Source organism: Oncorhynchus nerka, linkage group LG4, assembly GCF_034236695.1.
Source record: "Oncorhynchus nerka isolate Pitt River linkage group LG4, Oner_Uvic_2.0, whole genome shotgun sequence".
Lineage (NCBI taxonomy): Eukaryota > Metazoa > Chordata > Actinopteri > Salmoniformes > Salmonidae > Oncorhynchus > Oncorhynchus nerka.
Window position 1 is genome coordinate 67,238,009 of NC_088399.1, and position 18,172 is coordinate 67,256,180.

The following is an 18,172-nucleotide window of genomic DNA, read 5'->3' on the forward strand; positions in this document are numbered from 1 at the left end:
CAGACTCTAAACACAAATGCTGAATTTGAAAATGATATCCGAGTGTTAGTCTGCCACTGGCTATCCGTAAATGTAAAAAACAAGAAAATGGTGCGGTCTGGTTTGTTTAAATCAAATCAAATCAAATTTATTTATATAGCCCTTCGTACATCAGCTGATATCTCAAAGTGCTGTACAGAAACCCAGCCTAAAACCCCAAACAGCAAGCAATGCAGGTGTAGAAGCACGGTGGCTAGGAAAAACTCCCTAGAAGGGCCAAAACCTAGGAAGAAACCTAGAGAGGAACCAGGCTATGTGGGGTGGCCAGTCCTCTTCTGGCTGTGCCGGGTGGAGATTATAACAGAACATGGCCAAGATGTTCAAATGTTCATAAATGACCAGCATGGTCGAATAATAATAAGGCAGAACAGTTGAAACTGGAGCAGCAGCACAGTCAGGTGGAAGTTGAAACTGGAGCAGCAGCATGGCCAGGTGGACTATTAAGGAATTTTAAATGATTTATACTTTCACTTTTAATACTTATGTAAATTTTTGCAATTACATTTACTTTTAATACTTAAGTATATTTAAAACCAAATAATTGAAGACTTTTACTCAAGTAGTATTTTATTGGTTGACTTTCAATTTTACTCAAGTCATTATCTATTAAGGTATCTTTACTTTTATTCAAGTATGACAATTGGGTACTTTTTCCACCTACCAACAAATTGAAACACTCCTCGAACACTTATTGGTTTTACCGAAACAATCATCTCCCTCTTTCATTCTCTTGTGTTAGCAGAATGCCATCCATTCCTCAGTTCAATGAAAATTGCCTTTCACTGTAGAATATGGATAAAGTTATATTGAATACCATTAATTGCAGGTAGCCTCTCTCTGCAGGTTTTCAGATAAACACACTCAATTCAAGATATAGAACTTTCAAAATACAGAAAATGACATTTTAAATCCATAAGGTTAATTAAGGTTAACTGTCATTTTATTACAGTTTATTGGTATATACTTGCATCAAACAGAGAACATACATAACTATTACTTATAGTAAACCGAATGCATCATATGTTGTGATGCAATTCAAACAACCTTGATTTTTCACATATTCATTCATTCAGGCAGATTCAGTGCATTCAGAAAGAATTCAGACACATTGACTTGTTCCACATTTTGTTATGTTACAGCCTTATTATAAAATGGATTCAATAGTTCCCCCCCCTCACTAATCTACACACAATACCCCATAAAGACAAAGGAGCAACAGGTTTAGACATTTTTGCAAAATGTATATGTAAAAAAAATGAAATATCACATTTTCTAAGTATTCAGACCCTTTACTTTGTTAAAGCACCTTTGGCAGCAATTACAGCCTTGATTCTTCTTGGGTATGGTGGTACAAGTTTGGCACACCTGTATTTGGGGAGTTTCTCCCATTCATCTCCGCAGATCCTCAAGCTCTGTCAGGTTAGATGGGGAGCATCGCTGCACAGCTATTTTCAGGTCTCTCCAGAGATGTTCGATCGGGATCAAGTCCGGGCTCTGGCTGGGCCACTCAAGGACATTGAGACTTGTCCCAAAGCCACTCCTGTATTGTCCTGTTGGAAGGTGAACCTTCGCCCCAGTCTGAGGTTCTGAGCGCTCCGGAGCAGGTACTCATTAAGGATCTCTGTACTTTGCCCCATTCATCATTCCCTTGATCCTGACCAGTCTCCCAGTCCCCGCCGTTGAAAAGCATCACCACAGCTAATGATGCTGCCACCACCATGCTTCATCAAAGGGATGGTGCCAGGTTTCCTCCAGACGTGATGCTTGGCATTCAAGTCAGAGTTCAATCTTGGTTTCATCAGACCAGAGAATCTTGTTTCTCATGGTTTGAGAGTCTTTAGAAGCCTTTTGGCAAGCTTCTAGCGGGCTGTCATGTGCATTTTATTGAGGAGTGGCTTCTGTCTGGCCATTCTACCATAAATGCCTGATTGGTGGAGAGCTGCAGAGATGGTTGTCCTTCTGGAAGGTTCTCCAATTTTCACAGAAGAACTCTGGAGCTCTTTCAGAGTGACCATTGGGTTCTTGGTAACCTACCTGACCAAGTCCCTTCTCCCCAAATTGCTCTAGGAAGAGTCTTGGTGGTTCGAAAATTCTTCCATTTAAGAATGATGGTGGTTAATGTGTTCTTGGGGCCCTTCAATTCTGCAGAAATGTTTTGGTACCCTTCCCCAGATCTGTGCCTCGACACAATACTGTCTCGGAGGTCTACGGACAATTCTTCGACCTCAAGGCTTGGTTTATGCTCTGACATGCACTGTCAACTGTAGGACCTTATATAGACAGGTGTGTTCCTTTCCAAATCATATCCAATCAATTGAATTTCCACAGGTGAACTCCATTCAAGTTGTAGTAACATCTCATGGATGATCAATGGAAACAAGATGCCCCTGAGCTCAATTTCGAGTCTCATAGTAAAGGGTCTGAATACTTATGTCAATCATTTGTAATACAACTAAAAACCTGTTTTGCGTTGTCATTATTGGGTAATTGTGTGTAGATCGATGAGGATTTGTATTTATTTAATCAATTTTAGAATAAGGCTGTAACGTAACAAAATGTGTAAAAAGTCTAGGAGTCTGAACACTTTCCGAATGCACAGTAAGCTAGGAAGAAAGGAGTTTGGCTGATTTCTCATCGGACAGCTCATCTGGCAAAAAAGAAGTTTGAGAATCTGTCAGTGAAAACAGTGTACTGATGCCTCTTGGTAGTTTACAGTTCTGTAAAACCATTGGTAAGTTCAATAAGGTGCCTCAGAATCAATCATGAGAAATACATTGACACAGTACTACAATACAGTTTGTTAGCTTACGTAAAAATCTAAATCATAGTTCAAATATAATGACACTACTTTACATACTCTTTTTGGTTCAAATTAAAATAAATGTTTCCTGATACTGACATGATTCTCTTTATCATTGACTTGTTTTACGTACCGTATGTATACCTTGCTTATTACAGCTATGCCCAATCAAATCCTATAGTTTAGGAGGAGGACAGTGATATGTAGAGGTTATGCTTCAGGCATCAATGAAATCTAGTGCAAAAAAATGTCTGATTCATTCTAAGGATAACCCAAATGTTGATACAACTCATTCCTCTGACGAGAGAGCCAGTCTTTCCAACTTGGCGTCGAAACGTTTTCGGCTAGAGTCCAGAATGTTGATGCCGTTCTTTTCAAAGTCATACCGGAGTTTATGCAGCTCCTCCAGTCGCCCTGTGATGTTCTGCGTGCTGTACTCCAGGACTTTAGGTTTCTCCAGTATCTGCCTCATAGTGATCCCTCCCTTTAATAGACAGTCCAGTTTTGAACTCAGCGTATCCGACCCGATGAACAGCACAGTGGGGTAGCAGACGATCAGTTTCTTAACGTCGACTTTCCGACAGCCGAGAGACGCCAGCTTCTCCTGAAGCATCTTGAGGTTTCTCTTCAGGTACTCGTTAGAGAGGTCCAGGATTTCTGCCCCAGCACCCTGCAGCAGAGCTAGCAGCTCCGGATCACTCATCTTGAAAGTCGCCTTGAGGAAGTCTATGTTTGCCTTCACCCTCTTGGTGCTGCGGATGAGGATATAGAGGTTTCGGGAAATCACTACCATGGCGAACTGCCCAGGGTCCTCTCCACCCAACTCGGCGCACACATCTTCCAGGAACTCCACCATCTGACGGTTGAGCTCGACACTGTTGGAGAAGGTCCGTGGCGCCGTGGTCAGCAGGCGGTGGAGGTCCTTGGCGTTGAGGCCCAGCGAGCCCAGGAACACGATGTTCTTCTCCAGGTTGTCGTTGTCGCTCGAACGGAAGAAGGACTCGGGCGAGCGGTCCAGAATGCTGACGATTTCGCTGTCGCTCTTGAAGACACTCCGCCACATCGCCCAGCGTTGCTCCAAGTGCTCACCCGAGCGAGTGATGGCTCGTGGGTACCGGGAGATGATGCCGGCCACCACTTTGCGGCTGGCGCCTTTGCCATGGAGAAAGTGAGCCAGACCTTGCTCATTGGTGATGATCTTGCGAAGCACTCCTGGTTGGCGCTGGCGCACCATCTTCACGTCCACCCCCATGAAGGTCAAGCTCTCCAGCAAGGACTCATTCTCAGGCCCCACTGAAGGCTTTGAGTCGCTGACAGTTGCAGTGACGGTGCAAAGCCCCCTGGGAAGACCGACAGATGTCAGCTGGGCGGGAGATGAGACAAAGCGGCTAAAAGCTGGTACAAGGGTTCTGTGAAGGCCTAGCAGACCCTGGACTCCTGGCATTAATGTCATATTCAACACTGTTGAAACATGACATCAGACCTAGAAGAAAAAAATACAATACAATATTATCAATAAATTATACCTCCAGTGAAATTATAGTAGACATTTAAAGTCTACTGAACTCATTAATGATACTGATCAAAGTCAAGCTACTTTGTGCATTCTCTAAGCAGGACGAGATATTATAAAAAGGTTTCTCCAAACAGCTGGGCAGAGAATACCGTCATTTTATAGGCCCTCAGTTTGTGCACCATTCAGCAGCACTGCACCGGTAATTAATACCAGTCCCACATATACAAGCTATCAGTGTTAACAATCTATTGTAAGTGTTTCATGGAGATAAGTAGCTAGTTATAACAGCCTAGCTAGCTAAATGTAAGCAAGCATTTAGCCTGCATGCTAGCTGACGTTGCTGGGAATTAGCTTGCAAAAAACGGAGCTAAATACAATTATATTTCAACTTACTCGGTCGATTGTCTATAAGCTTGATCCATATGCATTGGAGGGGACAAACATCTAATGGAACTTCATTACCAACCGTAGGCAGAGAGGAGGTAAATCTACAACAGACCCACGTTTGGAACGTTTGTTTAATTTATGTTCTATTAAATTATTTTTCTCAATTTCCCCCTGAATAAGGACCAACCCTACGGACAATCGGCAATGTTTAAATTTAATGTTCCTTAACTTCTGACAGACTATCCGTTTTTTTGTAAGCTAATTCCAACGATAAAGTGTGTAAATACTAAGCGCTGCTAAAAGCAGTTACTTACTTACGTTAGTCATTAGCTACTGTAAATTATGCACTACTGATCCTTAAGAAGTTATGCAATACCAACCGGGCATATTTGGTCTACTCTCCCATTGACAGTGCACGCTTTGTGCCACATTGAAAATGCTTTTTAAATACATTAATTTGCTTGTGTACTATTACAGTAACTAACATTAGCTAGCTACCTAAACAAATCCTTATTGAAAGTTAGCTATTTGTCTTAATAACTGCTCACCCTTCTTTTGTTTGGTTTCTCCTCTACCACACACTGCATACCGTTTCCCAATGACCAACAAACAAGGAACAAGCAGGTAGTTTGTTTACATTCATTTCCGGTAAAGCCTTCAGCGCCCTCTTGCTGTGGGGGTGGACGTGCAGTTTGTAATGCCATGCAATATATAGCAATACGCTAGAGGGCGCCAGAAGTCCTTGGATGGCGCCATTCAATTTCTGTAAAAGGTGTATCGGAATAAACATAATATTTGTTATTCCTGCCTCCTGTAATTCTGCATTTGCTATCATATTTATATAATTGGCTTTCTTTACCATATGACAGAGTTATATAGGCATAACGTTATGCTACTGTATGTTTACAGGCCCAGTGTAGTCAAAATTGTTATACGCCACTGAAAGGGCTTTGGCCAGGGTAGGCCTTCATTGTAAATAAGAATTTGTTCTTAACTGATTTACCTAGTTAAATAAGGTTAAATAACGGTTAAATAAAATAAAATAAAATGAACAAAAATATAAACAACATGTAAAGTGTTGGTCCCATGTTTCATGAGCCGAAATAAAAATCCCAGAAATGTTCCATATGCACAAATAGCTTATATCTCTCAAAGTTTGTGCACAAATTTGTTTACATCCCTGTTAGCGAGAATTTATAATTTTCCAAGAGAATCCATCTACCTGACAAGAGTGACATATAAAAAAGCTGATTAAACAGCATAATCAATACATTACACAGGTGCACCTTGTGCTGGGGACAATAAAAGGCCACTTTAAAATGTGCAGTTTTGTCACACGACACAATGCCACAGATGTCTCCATTTTTGAGGGTGTGTGCAATTGGCATGCTGACTGCAGGAATGTCCACCAAAGCTGCTGCCAGAGAATTTAAATTAACATTATCTTCCGTAAACTGCCTCCAACGTCATTTTACAGAATTTGGCAGTACGCCCAACCGGCTTCACAACCGCAGACCACGTGTAACCACACCAGCCCAGGACCTCCACATTCGGCTTCTTCACCTGCGGAGTTGTCTGACTGGGGTGGAGGTGTTGCTGAAGAGTATTTATGTCTGTAATAAAGCCCTTTTGTGGGGAAAAACTCATTCTGATTGGCTGGGCCTGGCTCCCCAGTGGGTGGTTCTGGCTGCCAAGTGGGTGGGCCTATGCCATCCCAGGCCCACCCATGGCTGCATGACATAACCTGAAAGGCCGCTCGGCAAGGAAGAAGCCACTGCTCCAAAACCGCCATAAAAAAGCCAGACTACGGTTTGCAACTGCACATGGGGACAATGGTCGTACTTTTGGAGAAATGTCCTCTGGTCTGATGAAACATAAACAGAGCGGTTTGGCCATAATGACCATCGTTAACTTTGTAGGAAAAAGGGGGATGCTTGCAAGCCGAAGAACGCCATCCCAACCGTGAAGCACAGGGGTGGCAGCATCATGTTGTGGGGGTGCTTTGCTGCAGGAGTGTCTGGTGCACTTCACAAAATTGATGGCATCATGAGATAGGAAAATGATGTGGATATATTGAAGCAACATCTGAAGACATCAGTCAGGAAGTTAAAGCTTGGTCGCAAATGGGTCTTCCAAATGGACAATGACCCCAAGCATACTTCCAAAGTTGTGGCAAAATCGCTTAAGGCCAACAAAGTCAAGGTATTGGAGTGGCCATCCCAACCCCCGACCTCAATCCCATCGAAAATGTGTGGGCAGAACTGAAAAAGCATGCGCGAGCAAGGAGGCCTGACTCAGTTACACCAGCTCTATCAGGAGGAATGAGCCAAAATTCACCCAACTTATTGTGGGAAGCTACCTGAAACGTTTGACCCAAGTTAAACCATTTAAAGGCAATGCTACGAAATACTAATTGAGTGTATGTATGTAAACTTCTGACCTACTGGGAATGTGATGAAAGAAATAAAAGCTCAAATAAAAGCATTCTCTCTACTATTATTCTGACATTTCACATTCTTAAAATAAAGTGGTGATCCTAACTGACCTAAGACAGGGAATTTTTACCAGGTTTAAATGTCAGGAATTGTGAAAAACTGTGTTTAAATGTACTTGGCTAAGGTGTATGAAAACGTCCGTCTTCAACTGTATACAGATAAATAAATACAGAAAAAAGAAACAGAAGGCATTTTAATCGAGTCCGGTACAAAGAGAAGATTCATATGGGAAACAAGCCTATATACCAAGTTCCCAATTCCATGTCAGAATGATTCAAGAGTGTTTTACTGTTGATCATGGTTCTCATGGGGTACAATGTTGGGTTGAATGGCGGGAACCCGTTTTCTGAGATTTACCAGGATTTATCATCCAAAACCACTCCCTTTTCCCGGGATAAATGACTGCGAGCAACCAATAAATTATAATAAGTTCTTTATATGAACAGCATGGCGTGAAATGGAACTGTTAAATGATATGCAATGTCTAAATCTGGCTTATCTATGGCCTCTACACAATGAATCAACGCTCAGGTTAGGGACATACCCATCTCAGTATGGAGCTTAGTTCACAAAGCATCTAGACCTATCATCTCATCATGGTAACTTTTTTTCTTGTGACAGGTAGGCATACATTTGCTGCTAGTGTATTTTGTGCTACAGTAATATAAATACCAAATGCGCTTCTAATTTACCCATATCCATCTGGCTTCACCTTGTTTTTATTGCAGCAGCAGAGTATTAAAACATCCTATCACTCGAATGCTGTTGCTTTAAATCAGTGCACTGGCGAGCACTCTCTCGCAGTCTTTCTCTCTCTCCATCAACTCCATTCAAATTGCATCCAAAATTGATAATCCTGTTCTAGATTGATCTATAGCCCTATATATAGATGTCCTAGCCAGTGGCGATTTTAGCATGTAAATCCTTTTGTTTGTTTATGCTTGCCAGCAAAGCCACTAGACAACACAATACATTACTAGCACTATTACATTGACAAATGATGCCCACAAACAGCATCATGGAGTGAATCCTTACCACTGCTACACCTGGCTATCAGCAGAGCATTGTCTGACAGCGAAACAGTTCATTTGCTTTCTACCTTTGAAAAAAAACATAGCTGATATGGCTGACTTGCTACTGACAATTGAGATGTACAAACTATGGCATAAGGGGATGGCGAGCGGATAAGAGACAATCCGTAATTTTGATTAAGACATTAATGAGCGAGCTAGGATGGACGTAGTCAATATAAATATTTGTTTTATTTTTTAAATGTACAGCGACAGAATTCAGAACATGGGCCGTTCTTACAGTATTCTCCCTGGACACCAAGTCAGAACCGTAGGATAAATAAAGGGGACATATAAGCAGACAATGAAAGTTCTTACAATATTAAATTATTACATTTCTCTAAAACAGGCTATAGGCTACATGTGCACCACAAAGTTAGAATGAGAGGGAAAATGACCAAATTATTAGGGTGAGGTACATGGGCTACTAACAACTTCCTACACAACATAGACTTAGTATTACTTTCTTAGCAACAGTATACATATCTCCCTGGCATAATACATCATTTATGCAGCAGTATACAATGCATTTTAGAACTCACCTTGTTGTGCTGTGCTCATTTGAACAGGAAGGTGGCGCGGCAGTCCTTCTTTTGGGCAAATTTTGTCATCAAACTTTGTCATCAAAGTCTGGCATTCTCTGTATTTATGGTGCTTTCAAGACTACTGGAAACTCTGAAAAAAAACAAGGTTGAATCATGACGTCAGTGATCTTCAGGTTGGAGCTCTAGAAAGAGGCCCGAGATCCCGACTTAGAATTCTGAGTTGGATGACCGTTCAAAACGTTTATTTCCGAGTTCCCAGTTGTCTTGAACTCACTGAAGTCTGAGATTTCCCAGTTCCAAGTTTCCAGTTGTTTTGAATGTGGCAGTAGTCATGCTGGATTGACAGCATGGCGAATGTATTCAACATTTTCTGGCCCATTGTGTTGCATGTGATTGTTTATCATTTTAAGCTTGGAAAATAGACCTTTAAACTCAGACTCGAACCCATACACCACCTCCACTGAATAGCAGACTAGGGATTGCTTTGCAACTCTTGCAGTTAGCCACTGATTCCTTCCAAACCACTCATTGTTGAATTTGCAACTTCCAACTTGTTGTGTAACATTTATGTCCAATCGCCAATGAGCAGTGATACGTTTTATCTATAATTTCCCTTCATTATTTCTCTTCCTATGACAAGGATGGAAAAGGATTTGCCAGTAGATTGTCGACTTCATTCATGATGGTGACTGCTTGTCTAGCTTGCTAGCTAAGATTTTGAAAGTATGATGTTGACATGATCAGTCCAATCAAAGCTACAGTAGATATAACGTGATTAGACTTAATTTGATCTGTGGTCAATGACCTTGAGCCTTCTTGGAAGGGCTCTTTTAATGTAGTTCTATGGCAACACCCATGGCTTGAGTTTTTGAGCTCTCCCCATAGATTTTGCGGTGACATGGTGTCCCCATGAGTGACAGAACACTCAGGCAGTCACGGTGCAACTAGAGAACACTGCTAACCCCTACACTCCGCATTTTCAGTTTGCTTCCCGACCACCACAGAAAGCACTGAGCTAGGCTGAAACACCTGCTGCCTTACTCAAGAAAGCAACCCCTGTTTGTATGTGGCTATAATAACTCAAATTGTTATTTTTATTACATTGTTTGCAAACTGATATGTGACACGTATTAATGCCAAAATAACATTCAAAACAGGCAACAACAACAATACAAATATGTATTTTTAATTTGTGTCATTTTTTTTGCTAAATAGTTTCTGCCTCACCTGCCCTGAATGATGGGTCGCCACTGGTCCTAGTCTACCTCTTTCAGGTAATAAAGTCAATTCAGTATTAGCCTTATATTTAGCTAATCTATGATGGGTTATGCATAATAAGCTTCTAATTTATAGCCTATGTCTCTTACGCAGTAAGCAAGCACCTGTGATCGTCTGGCCTCTCTTTAAAAAAACGCTCCTGACGAGTGAGTACATTGTCTATGCCAGTCAAAATCGCGCCTCATTGTTATGGATGTGTCCAAATGAATGTCACAATGAAAACAGCTTCAACAAATGCAAATGCAGCTACTTTGCTGTTATTCTGGTGCACGTTTTGACGTGACTGGAAGTTAGCCGTAGTTGGCTAACTAGCACGCAAGAGATAAGAACATTATAGATACAGTACAAAAAGACTGAAGACTGGGTCGGGTTTCTGGCAACCAAACCGATAAAAAGGGACTACCAGCAGGCCTGGGTAGCGACCCTATATTTGTGGCTGGACTATATCTTGTGGAAGGATGAAATAGTATGAATAAATCCATCAAAATAATGTTTTTAATTAAAATATGTAAATCATTATTTGAATATGTTGGTAATGTGTTGTATAAAAGTGATAATGCCCTTAAAATCGGTGTTTGGAGGATATATTGGCATGGTTTGCCAGCCCTCGACTTGGTCTCAGGCCTAACAACACCCATGCAAATATATCCACCAAACACTGACCTCTTGGTCATTATCACTTAAGTATAATACAATACAGTACAGTAAGACTATTTGGTAATTATCACTTAAGTATAATACAATACAGTACAGTAATACAGTTCACACTCAAAAATATTAGCCTACTGGAGCTAGTTTCATTTATTTACCCAAGAGATGATATAGCTAGCTACTTCTATGGGCTTTTATGTTTTTCTTTCATGCATAATATGCAATAGCCTATATCATACAGTAGTCTATATGTATTGAATAACGGCAAAATGTATTTAATATATGGCTCATTAGGATCAGGTTTGAATTTTAAAGCTGATCAAAGCTCTGATCAAATACAGACATTTATTTGCTTTATAATGCTTTTGAATGACACTTCCTGTTTAGCGGGAAATACCTGGTTACCCAGGACAAAAGTCATTAATTAAAAATATTCAACCCTAGTACAATGACTGAAATGCACTTGGGATGGTCACTTAATCACATAATTATTGTTAGAAGAATATCTCTGGTAAATTGCAGCAACTTCTTGTGTATTGAAGGCCATCATGACCTCCAATCAGCCCATCTCAAGGCTGGAGAAGGAGAACTATCAAGGTGTTGTTTGGCATTGGACAATGAGACACAAAGGCCCTTATACTTTATTCATGCCATCCATCTAAGTTCCAAGTTGTTATTGCCTAGGTGCACAAGTACAGTGAAATGGCTTTCGTTTTCAATGCCCCAGCAGCCAGCTGACTCTGTGCACCTCTGTCAGCTGTCCACTTCAGTTGCAATCCTTGCAGCTCAAGAGCGCGACTGCGGGAAGAAGTATCATCCTCCATCTCTTCCTTGATGAGCCCCTGCGCTCATACATATTTTAATATGGCACATAGAGCTATCTTTATTATTCAAATGGTTTTTCTTCCACCGCTCGGATGTTAAAGGAAAGATAATGCTTTGTCAAGGCGCCAGTCTCTCTCCTAATTTAAGTCATGTCTGGCGTGAGAGAGGCTCAATATTACCGTTCTGTACACATAATCAGCAGTGCAGTATGTTTTTCATTATGATCGCCCTCGCTTCCTTATTCTCCCACTCGATCCACAGCTCATAAAGAGAGTCTCATCTGTGTCTCGTTACTGATGTGATGAACAGTTATTGTGTTGGCTTACACTTTTCTTTAGTTTGCTTGTTGTTGTTATGTTCATCCCAGTGCACATACACTTAAAATCAGTAACTTTCTCCATACCTTATGGTATTGCCTAAGTCTCCTGCTGAAATGTGACTGCTTTATTTGTATGCACACGCTTAAAAAGCGAGCTTATTCATATTTTATCAGACACTCTTATCTAGAACGATTTACAGGACCAATTAGGGTTAAGTGCCTTGCTCAAGCCTACATCAATCAATTTTCACCTAATTGGCTCAGGGATTTGAACCAGAGACCTTTTGGTTACTAGCCAAACACTCTTTACAACTAGGCTGTCTGCCACCCCAGTGAAAATCGGTGGAATTCAATTTATAGAGAGCGTAAAGAGTTTCTTTCTTTTTACTCGACGTAGGCCTACTCTATTGGTGATTCAGAAAGGCACCTAACCAATACATTTGTTTATTATTGTATCATATGGTTATTTATTCAAGCCTTGAATGCTTGTTTTGTTATAGTTCAAATCATGGTCTTGTAGCATTTTTTCCTCAAATGTATTTGTTAAGGGATTCTGTTGAGACCTCATAGGGCAGCAGCGGTATCTGATATGACTGTGCATATCCCATAATCCTAAAACCCACAGGAAGCTGCTGGGGGGAGAACGACTCATAATAGTGTCTGGAACGGCATGAATGGATTCACTAATTCCGCTCCAGCCATTACCACGAGCCTGTCCTCCCCAATTAAGGTTCTGCCAACCTCCTATGCTATAGCTGCCCCTGGATTGGTCTCTCTGATAATGGCTTTTAGCAGGATTGTGATCCTCAAGACTAAATCAATAGGGAAATAGATATTGACCAAATTTAATGTACCAAAGCCTATTTTCAGGCTCTTCTCAGCCCTCGTTGTTTCTTTCAAGACGAACTGGAAACAAACAACCTCTACCAAAACAACCAAAGTCCTATATTTTAAATGTCTATGTGGACTCTATGAAAACTGCCACTGTGTTGACATAATCTAGATCTGTTTCCTGATCCATTTGTTGATGCCCTGCAATTGTGGTGGTGCTTGGGTTACAGTGCCACTGACATAGTACTCCTCAGAGCCATCCATTATTAAAAGCCTAAAACTTTCAGATGGGCAGCAGGTCTTGCTGAAGGTGCTGCACAAACAACACACGTTCACAGGTGGGATCTGAGCTAAGGATGTCGAAGAGAAGATGGGTGGAATTCAAGATCTGCCAGACCATAAGCTGCACAGCTCCCATCAGTCGAAGACACAGACCCCCTTCTCCTGCTGCTGCCGGTATGTAGGTGTCACTGTCTGTGTAGAAGCTTCAAAGGTTTGATGTTTCTTTTCTGTGAGCTTTCTTGACCTAAATCACATTTCCAATGCTGATTATCAGGGTCTGCATGGTTTTCCAGCGCAATGGAGAATCCAGAGAATGTTCCTAAATGCTATAAGTGGTATAATTTGTGATGAGGTTGGGTTGGAAGCATTGACTGTAAATGTCAGATGGACATATTCTATGATTATGTGCAAATTGTGCTCTCATTTATTATAAGTTTTAATACCAAAATGGTAGAAATAATCATTTGGAGAGACCACTATAAATTCGTCATGATATTATTATTAGAGTACGAAAACTTTATTTTAAAAAACCCTCTAAACTCAGTTTGAACAATATTGTGAATGTTTTAGATCTGTTCTTAACTGGGCAGTGTGAAATGAATCACGATTAGCAATTGTGCAACACAGTGACCTTGTTTGCACCTCCACAGAAAGGATTTTGATTTACTCACGCATATGATTTCAATCAATGTATATTTAATTTGGATACAGTATGTTTCCCTCTGTAATTTGTTTTAATCCAATGACACGTTTTGACATTTCCTGCAGTACGATCCTAAAGGGGCGTAAGCAGCAGAAAACAGCCACCTACGTGACGTCAACGCAATCGTGTTTACGTGGATAACATGGCGGCGGAGATGTGGTTGTAGCAAGGACTATGTCTTCTCCTAATGCAAGCCTGTCGCAGTGATATGAAACCATTACTAAACAAAGTGAATGTCAACAAACAGAAACTGTCCCCACAGACTCTGGGCTAATTCGCTAACTCTTCGCATGAAGCCCTTTTCCTCTTTTCTCAGCTACATACAACGGTAATGGAAGACGAAGAGAGGCAAAAGAAGCTCGAGGCCGGCAAGGCAAAGGTATGATAGCCTACTACTAGCTATCTAGCCGAGGTCAATTATTTATTTGCGTTTCAAAGTTTCTGTTAGTCTGGCTTGGGAACCACATTCATTGCTGCACGTGGTTCCCGTTATACATGGGCTTACATCGTTTTATTTAGGAGCTGTTTCGGGAGCCCCTTCCGTGTTCCCCTTCCCTGTCAGCTGTCACTACTAGAAAACATGCACCCCCATGGCATGGATGACAGCCCGGGGGTTTTAGGTGTCTGTGTTAGCCAGCTAGCAAGACTTCCTTTGTCATGTGAAGTTCCATTGGTATCTCATAGAAACGTGCTGTTTCCTCCTAAAATGTAGCTACCAGTTTTGAAGAGAAGTATTCATTTGAACTTGGATAGTTAGCGAACCAATTCATCCTTTCCTGACAACGTGATTAACACCACGTGATTGAAATCTTGAGATTCTTGTGTGACAGGTTCAGGACATGCCCCTAGTTAGCTTGAGTAAACTCACATGTTCTATACGTCACGGATTCTTGGCTTCCTTTTTTATGCACGCTAACGTTACTGTAACCACCAGTGCTACAAATGAGGTCATAACAACCCTGTTGAATGATATGAAAAAAAAGGTGCCAACTGCTTATCTCATGCAGAAGGCGAGGTCACACAAGCTCTGCTCTCCATAAAATCAATCAATCAAGCTTTGCAATGCAACATATGCTCACCTCACATACTATTTCAATGTATGATTTATTTTAATCAGAATTTAATACAATTTCGAAATATCCAGTGAACAGGCACAATAGCCTACTTTATGATGATACGATAACCCACCCTCATAGTTAACTGAGAAAGATGATGATGATAGTGTAAAAATAGAATAGTCACTTCCCTGCTAGAGTCCCCAAAATATATAAAAGGGTGCTTGTAGGCAGATGGAAAGAAAGTAGACTGGACTGTTAATGCAGGTTAGCCTCTACAAATCCGAGAGTGGAAGACTCCTCCCTCATCTCTTACATGTAGGCTCACTTTTTGTGAACAGTCAAGTCACAAGTCAGACTATTGAATAAACTTCATTTGAACATACTTCACCTGTTGTCTGCTGATTTTGTCCATATGTAGGAGGTAATCTGAGACAATATCCACAGAGTAGTGTTATTAACACAACTTTCTGTACGCTGGTCTGTATGTCGGTTTGTATTTTCAAATCTGACATAATACGCACGAGATTTGCATATGTCAACAATGGCAGAGTTTAACTGAAGCACAGACCAAAATTTGTCCCATGCAATGGGCTAGCAAATTTCACAAGCCCTTCCAGCTGATTGCGAGATAACGTGCTTTGGTCAACAATATTCGGCTATTTGTTTACATATTGTGCATCACGTGAAATTCATCGGGAGATGGAAAATACAAGCAACAGAACCGACCAGCGCTGCAAAAAAGTTGAGTAAACAACACTTTCCTGTGGTTACCCTATCTCTACTTCCTACTGCCAAAAGGACCAACAATTGGTAATGTGCATTTAAAAATGATTTTATTCAACCTTCTGGCTTGTAGAGACTATTGCATTATTTTTACAGTGACTTCTTTCAGACTGATATCCATGGAGAAAGCATGGTAACAGTCGAATGTTTAGACAAACTGAAAGTCCTTTCAGAATTTGAGGTTACCGACCTTTGCAGTGTCATTCCCCTGCCTAAGTCCCTTAATGAGCATACGCCCTAATGAAGTTTATTTTGAGTCATGAATCTATCTATTTTGAGCCAGCAGTATTTATTCAGTATTTGAAGGCTAGATCTATTGAAAGGGAAAACACTTTTTGTGTCACCACACCTGAAACTCTTTTGGAACGTGCATATTTAAACTAGACTGTCTCAATAATCAACTAGCAAGGCTATATTTAAATGCTCAGTAACGATAGCAGTAAGGCACCACTACATCGCAGTGTTGAGGCGCCACTACAGCCTGGGGTTCGATCCCAGGCTGTCACAACCGACCATGACTGGGAGCCCCATAGGGGGGTGCACAATTGGGCCAGCGCCGTCCGGGTTAAGGGAGGGTTTGGCCAGAGGGGGGCTTTCCTTGGATCATCATGCTCTAGCGACTCCTTGTGAACGATGTTTCCCCTGACTCATTGGTGCGGCTGACTTACGGGTTAAGCGAGCAGTCTCTTAAGAAGTAGGCGGCCTTAAGAAGTAGGCGGCCATGCGTTTGGAGGACGCATGTCTCGACCTTTGCCTCTCCCAAGCCCAATGAAGTTGCAGCGATGAGACAAGGTTGTAACTAGCAATGGGAGAAAATATGTTAAACTACTTCAGAGTGGTTGCAAAAGTATAGGTCTAGGCCATCTAGGAGTCAAAAAATGTACTGATTCTATGGGAGATTCTCAATTGGGTAAAGTCCGTCCTCTCCTCGACTCCTTTGTCCTCCTCTGATTGTGGGGACTTAGCAGGCCCCACAATCAGATTGAATGATTTTCATTGCTACTAATGTTAGTGCTATCTGTTCCCATAGACTTTCAGTCATTGAGTAATTGAGACTCTATTTAAAAGCGTGTCTCAGCAGAAATATGTAATTGTTTACATTAAAAAAAAAAATCTAAGTGAATATAGGGAAAGCACTAAACTCCAAGACCTTGAATTCCATCAAATCAAAATTTATGGTAATCAACCTAAGTGGAGGCTCAAATATCTTCCATATTCTTGAGTGCGTGATCTTCAATCAAGCAGGATGTTTTCCTTTTGCGTGCCATCATTTAATCTGTGAATGCACACAACTTTGCATCTGGAAATTGCGACATGGAAACAAGCGTCACCAGTCAACACTTAATTGCTATGATGCTATAGTACTAGGCTTGTAAGTCTTTCAAAGACACTCGCCAACTAGCCAATATGAGACATTAGTAGACCCAGACCTAGCCTTTAGGTTATTGATGACAGAGGTACCCAGCATAACCTGCTTGATTAAGGATAATCCCCTGTCGGGACACAGGCCATGGCTTGACCTCATTCATCTAACTATAGGCTACATTATAGAACAAAACATCTTAAGCTGTGTTTCTTTCAACACTTATCTTAAACTTTGATAGTTTATCTTTCATAGAGCTCTCCCCCAGCTCCGATTCTCTGCTATATTAACGTTAAAAAAGGACTGCTAGGTTGATTTGGAATTTGATGGACCAGGGGTAAGAAAGACTGAAAATGGTTTTGTATTAGCTATATTGAAATCAGTTAAATAAATTAATCTGCACATAGCCACAAGTTGAATGATTCCTCAACAACAACAATAACAAAAAATGATTTTCACAAAATATATAATCCATAGGAGGGTCCTTTTGGTGGAAGGATTTTTGACACATATTTGTATCTTAATAAATAGTTGAAGTTGGAATATTTGCAACATTCTGGCTTTACGCAGGCCTCCTTTAAGACTATGTTTCTTCTGTAGGTGCTACAAAGCAATAATTGGTGTGATATGAAGCTTTACCACTTGCTCTGTATTATGAGTAGTATTTTGATATGACATTTTATACAATAAAATGTCCATAAAACGTCCATAAAGATGGCAGAGTACAGATAATTACATTGTTTTAGCAGTATCCACATTTTTCTAAATGACATGGTTCAATGCACCAATAAATCAGCACAATCTACTTTCTCATTTTTTCAAATTGCTGACATCTTCGAGCTAGAATTGTGATTATGCTAATGCCGATACAAAAAGTAATGTAGAGCAATTTACAATCTGCCGAATTTAGCAAACGAAGGATTTTTGGTAGCCTTCTTTATGCGCGTTTGCCATTGGCATAGTAGGCAATGTAACAAATCACCAGCAGAGGGCAAACATTTTGAATCCATTTGACATTTTAATTTTATTAATTTAGCCGACGCTCTTATCCAGAGCAATTTACAGTTAGTGCATTCATCTTAAGATAGCTAGGTGGGACCACCACATGTCACATTTACTCTGTTGGTAGCATATATATATAAATAAAAAGTCATATTTTGAAACGGAGCCCAAGCACATACACACGCGTACAGACCAGACACTCTAACACACACATTATTCTTTAGT

At 40.8% G+C, this 18,172-nt stretch overlaps 2 protein-coding genes across 8 annotated transcripts in view; one reads left to right on the forward strand and one right to left on the reverse strand.

Moving 5' to 3' along the window:
• Positions 1-588: 588 nt before the first annotated feature.
• LOC115129022 (transcription termination factor 1, mitochondrial) lies at positions 589-5,364 on the reverse strand. The gene is made up of 2 exons (XM_029659165.2): positions 5,291-5,364; positions 589-4,322 (listed from the first exon to the last, which is right to left on the reverse strand). Exon 2 carries the CDS (start codon positions 4,290-4,292, stop codon positions 3,129-3,131), a length of 1,164 nt encoding a protein of 387 aa, XP_029515025.1. The 5' UTR covers positions 4,293-4,322; positions 5,291-5,364; the 3' UTR covers positions 589-3,128.
• An 8,502-nt stretch (positions 5,365-13,866) lies between these two features.
• Positions 13,867-18,172, forward strand: part of LOC115128484 (A-kinase anchor protein 9-like) — a 138,620-nt gene continuing 134,314 nt past the window's right edge. For 6 of the 7 annotated variants that reach the window (XM_029658347.2, XM_029658350.2, XM_029658351.2 and 3 more), the window contains exon 1: positions 13,868-14,120. In XM_029658347.2, the coding sequence (XP_029514207.2) occupies positions 14,073-14,120 (48 nt within the window). In that variant the 5' untranslated portion in view covers positions 13,868-14,072. Of the gene's footprint in view, positions 14,121-18,172 lie in introns of all 7 variants that reach the window. The other variant, XM_029658349.2, reaches the window with a different exon arrangement.

Bases quoted from the DNA above. Each gene is read 5' to 3' on its own strand.
- LOC115129022 (XM_029659165.2), bottom strand. From the start codon at position 4,292: ATGACATTAATGCCAGGAGTCCAGGGTCTGCTAGGCCTTCACAGAACC.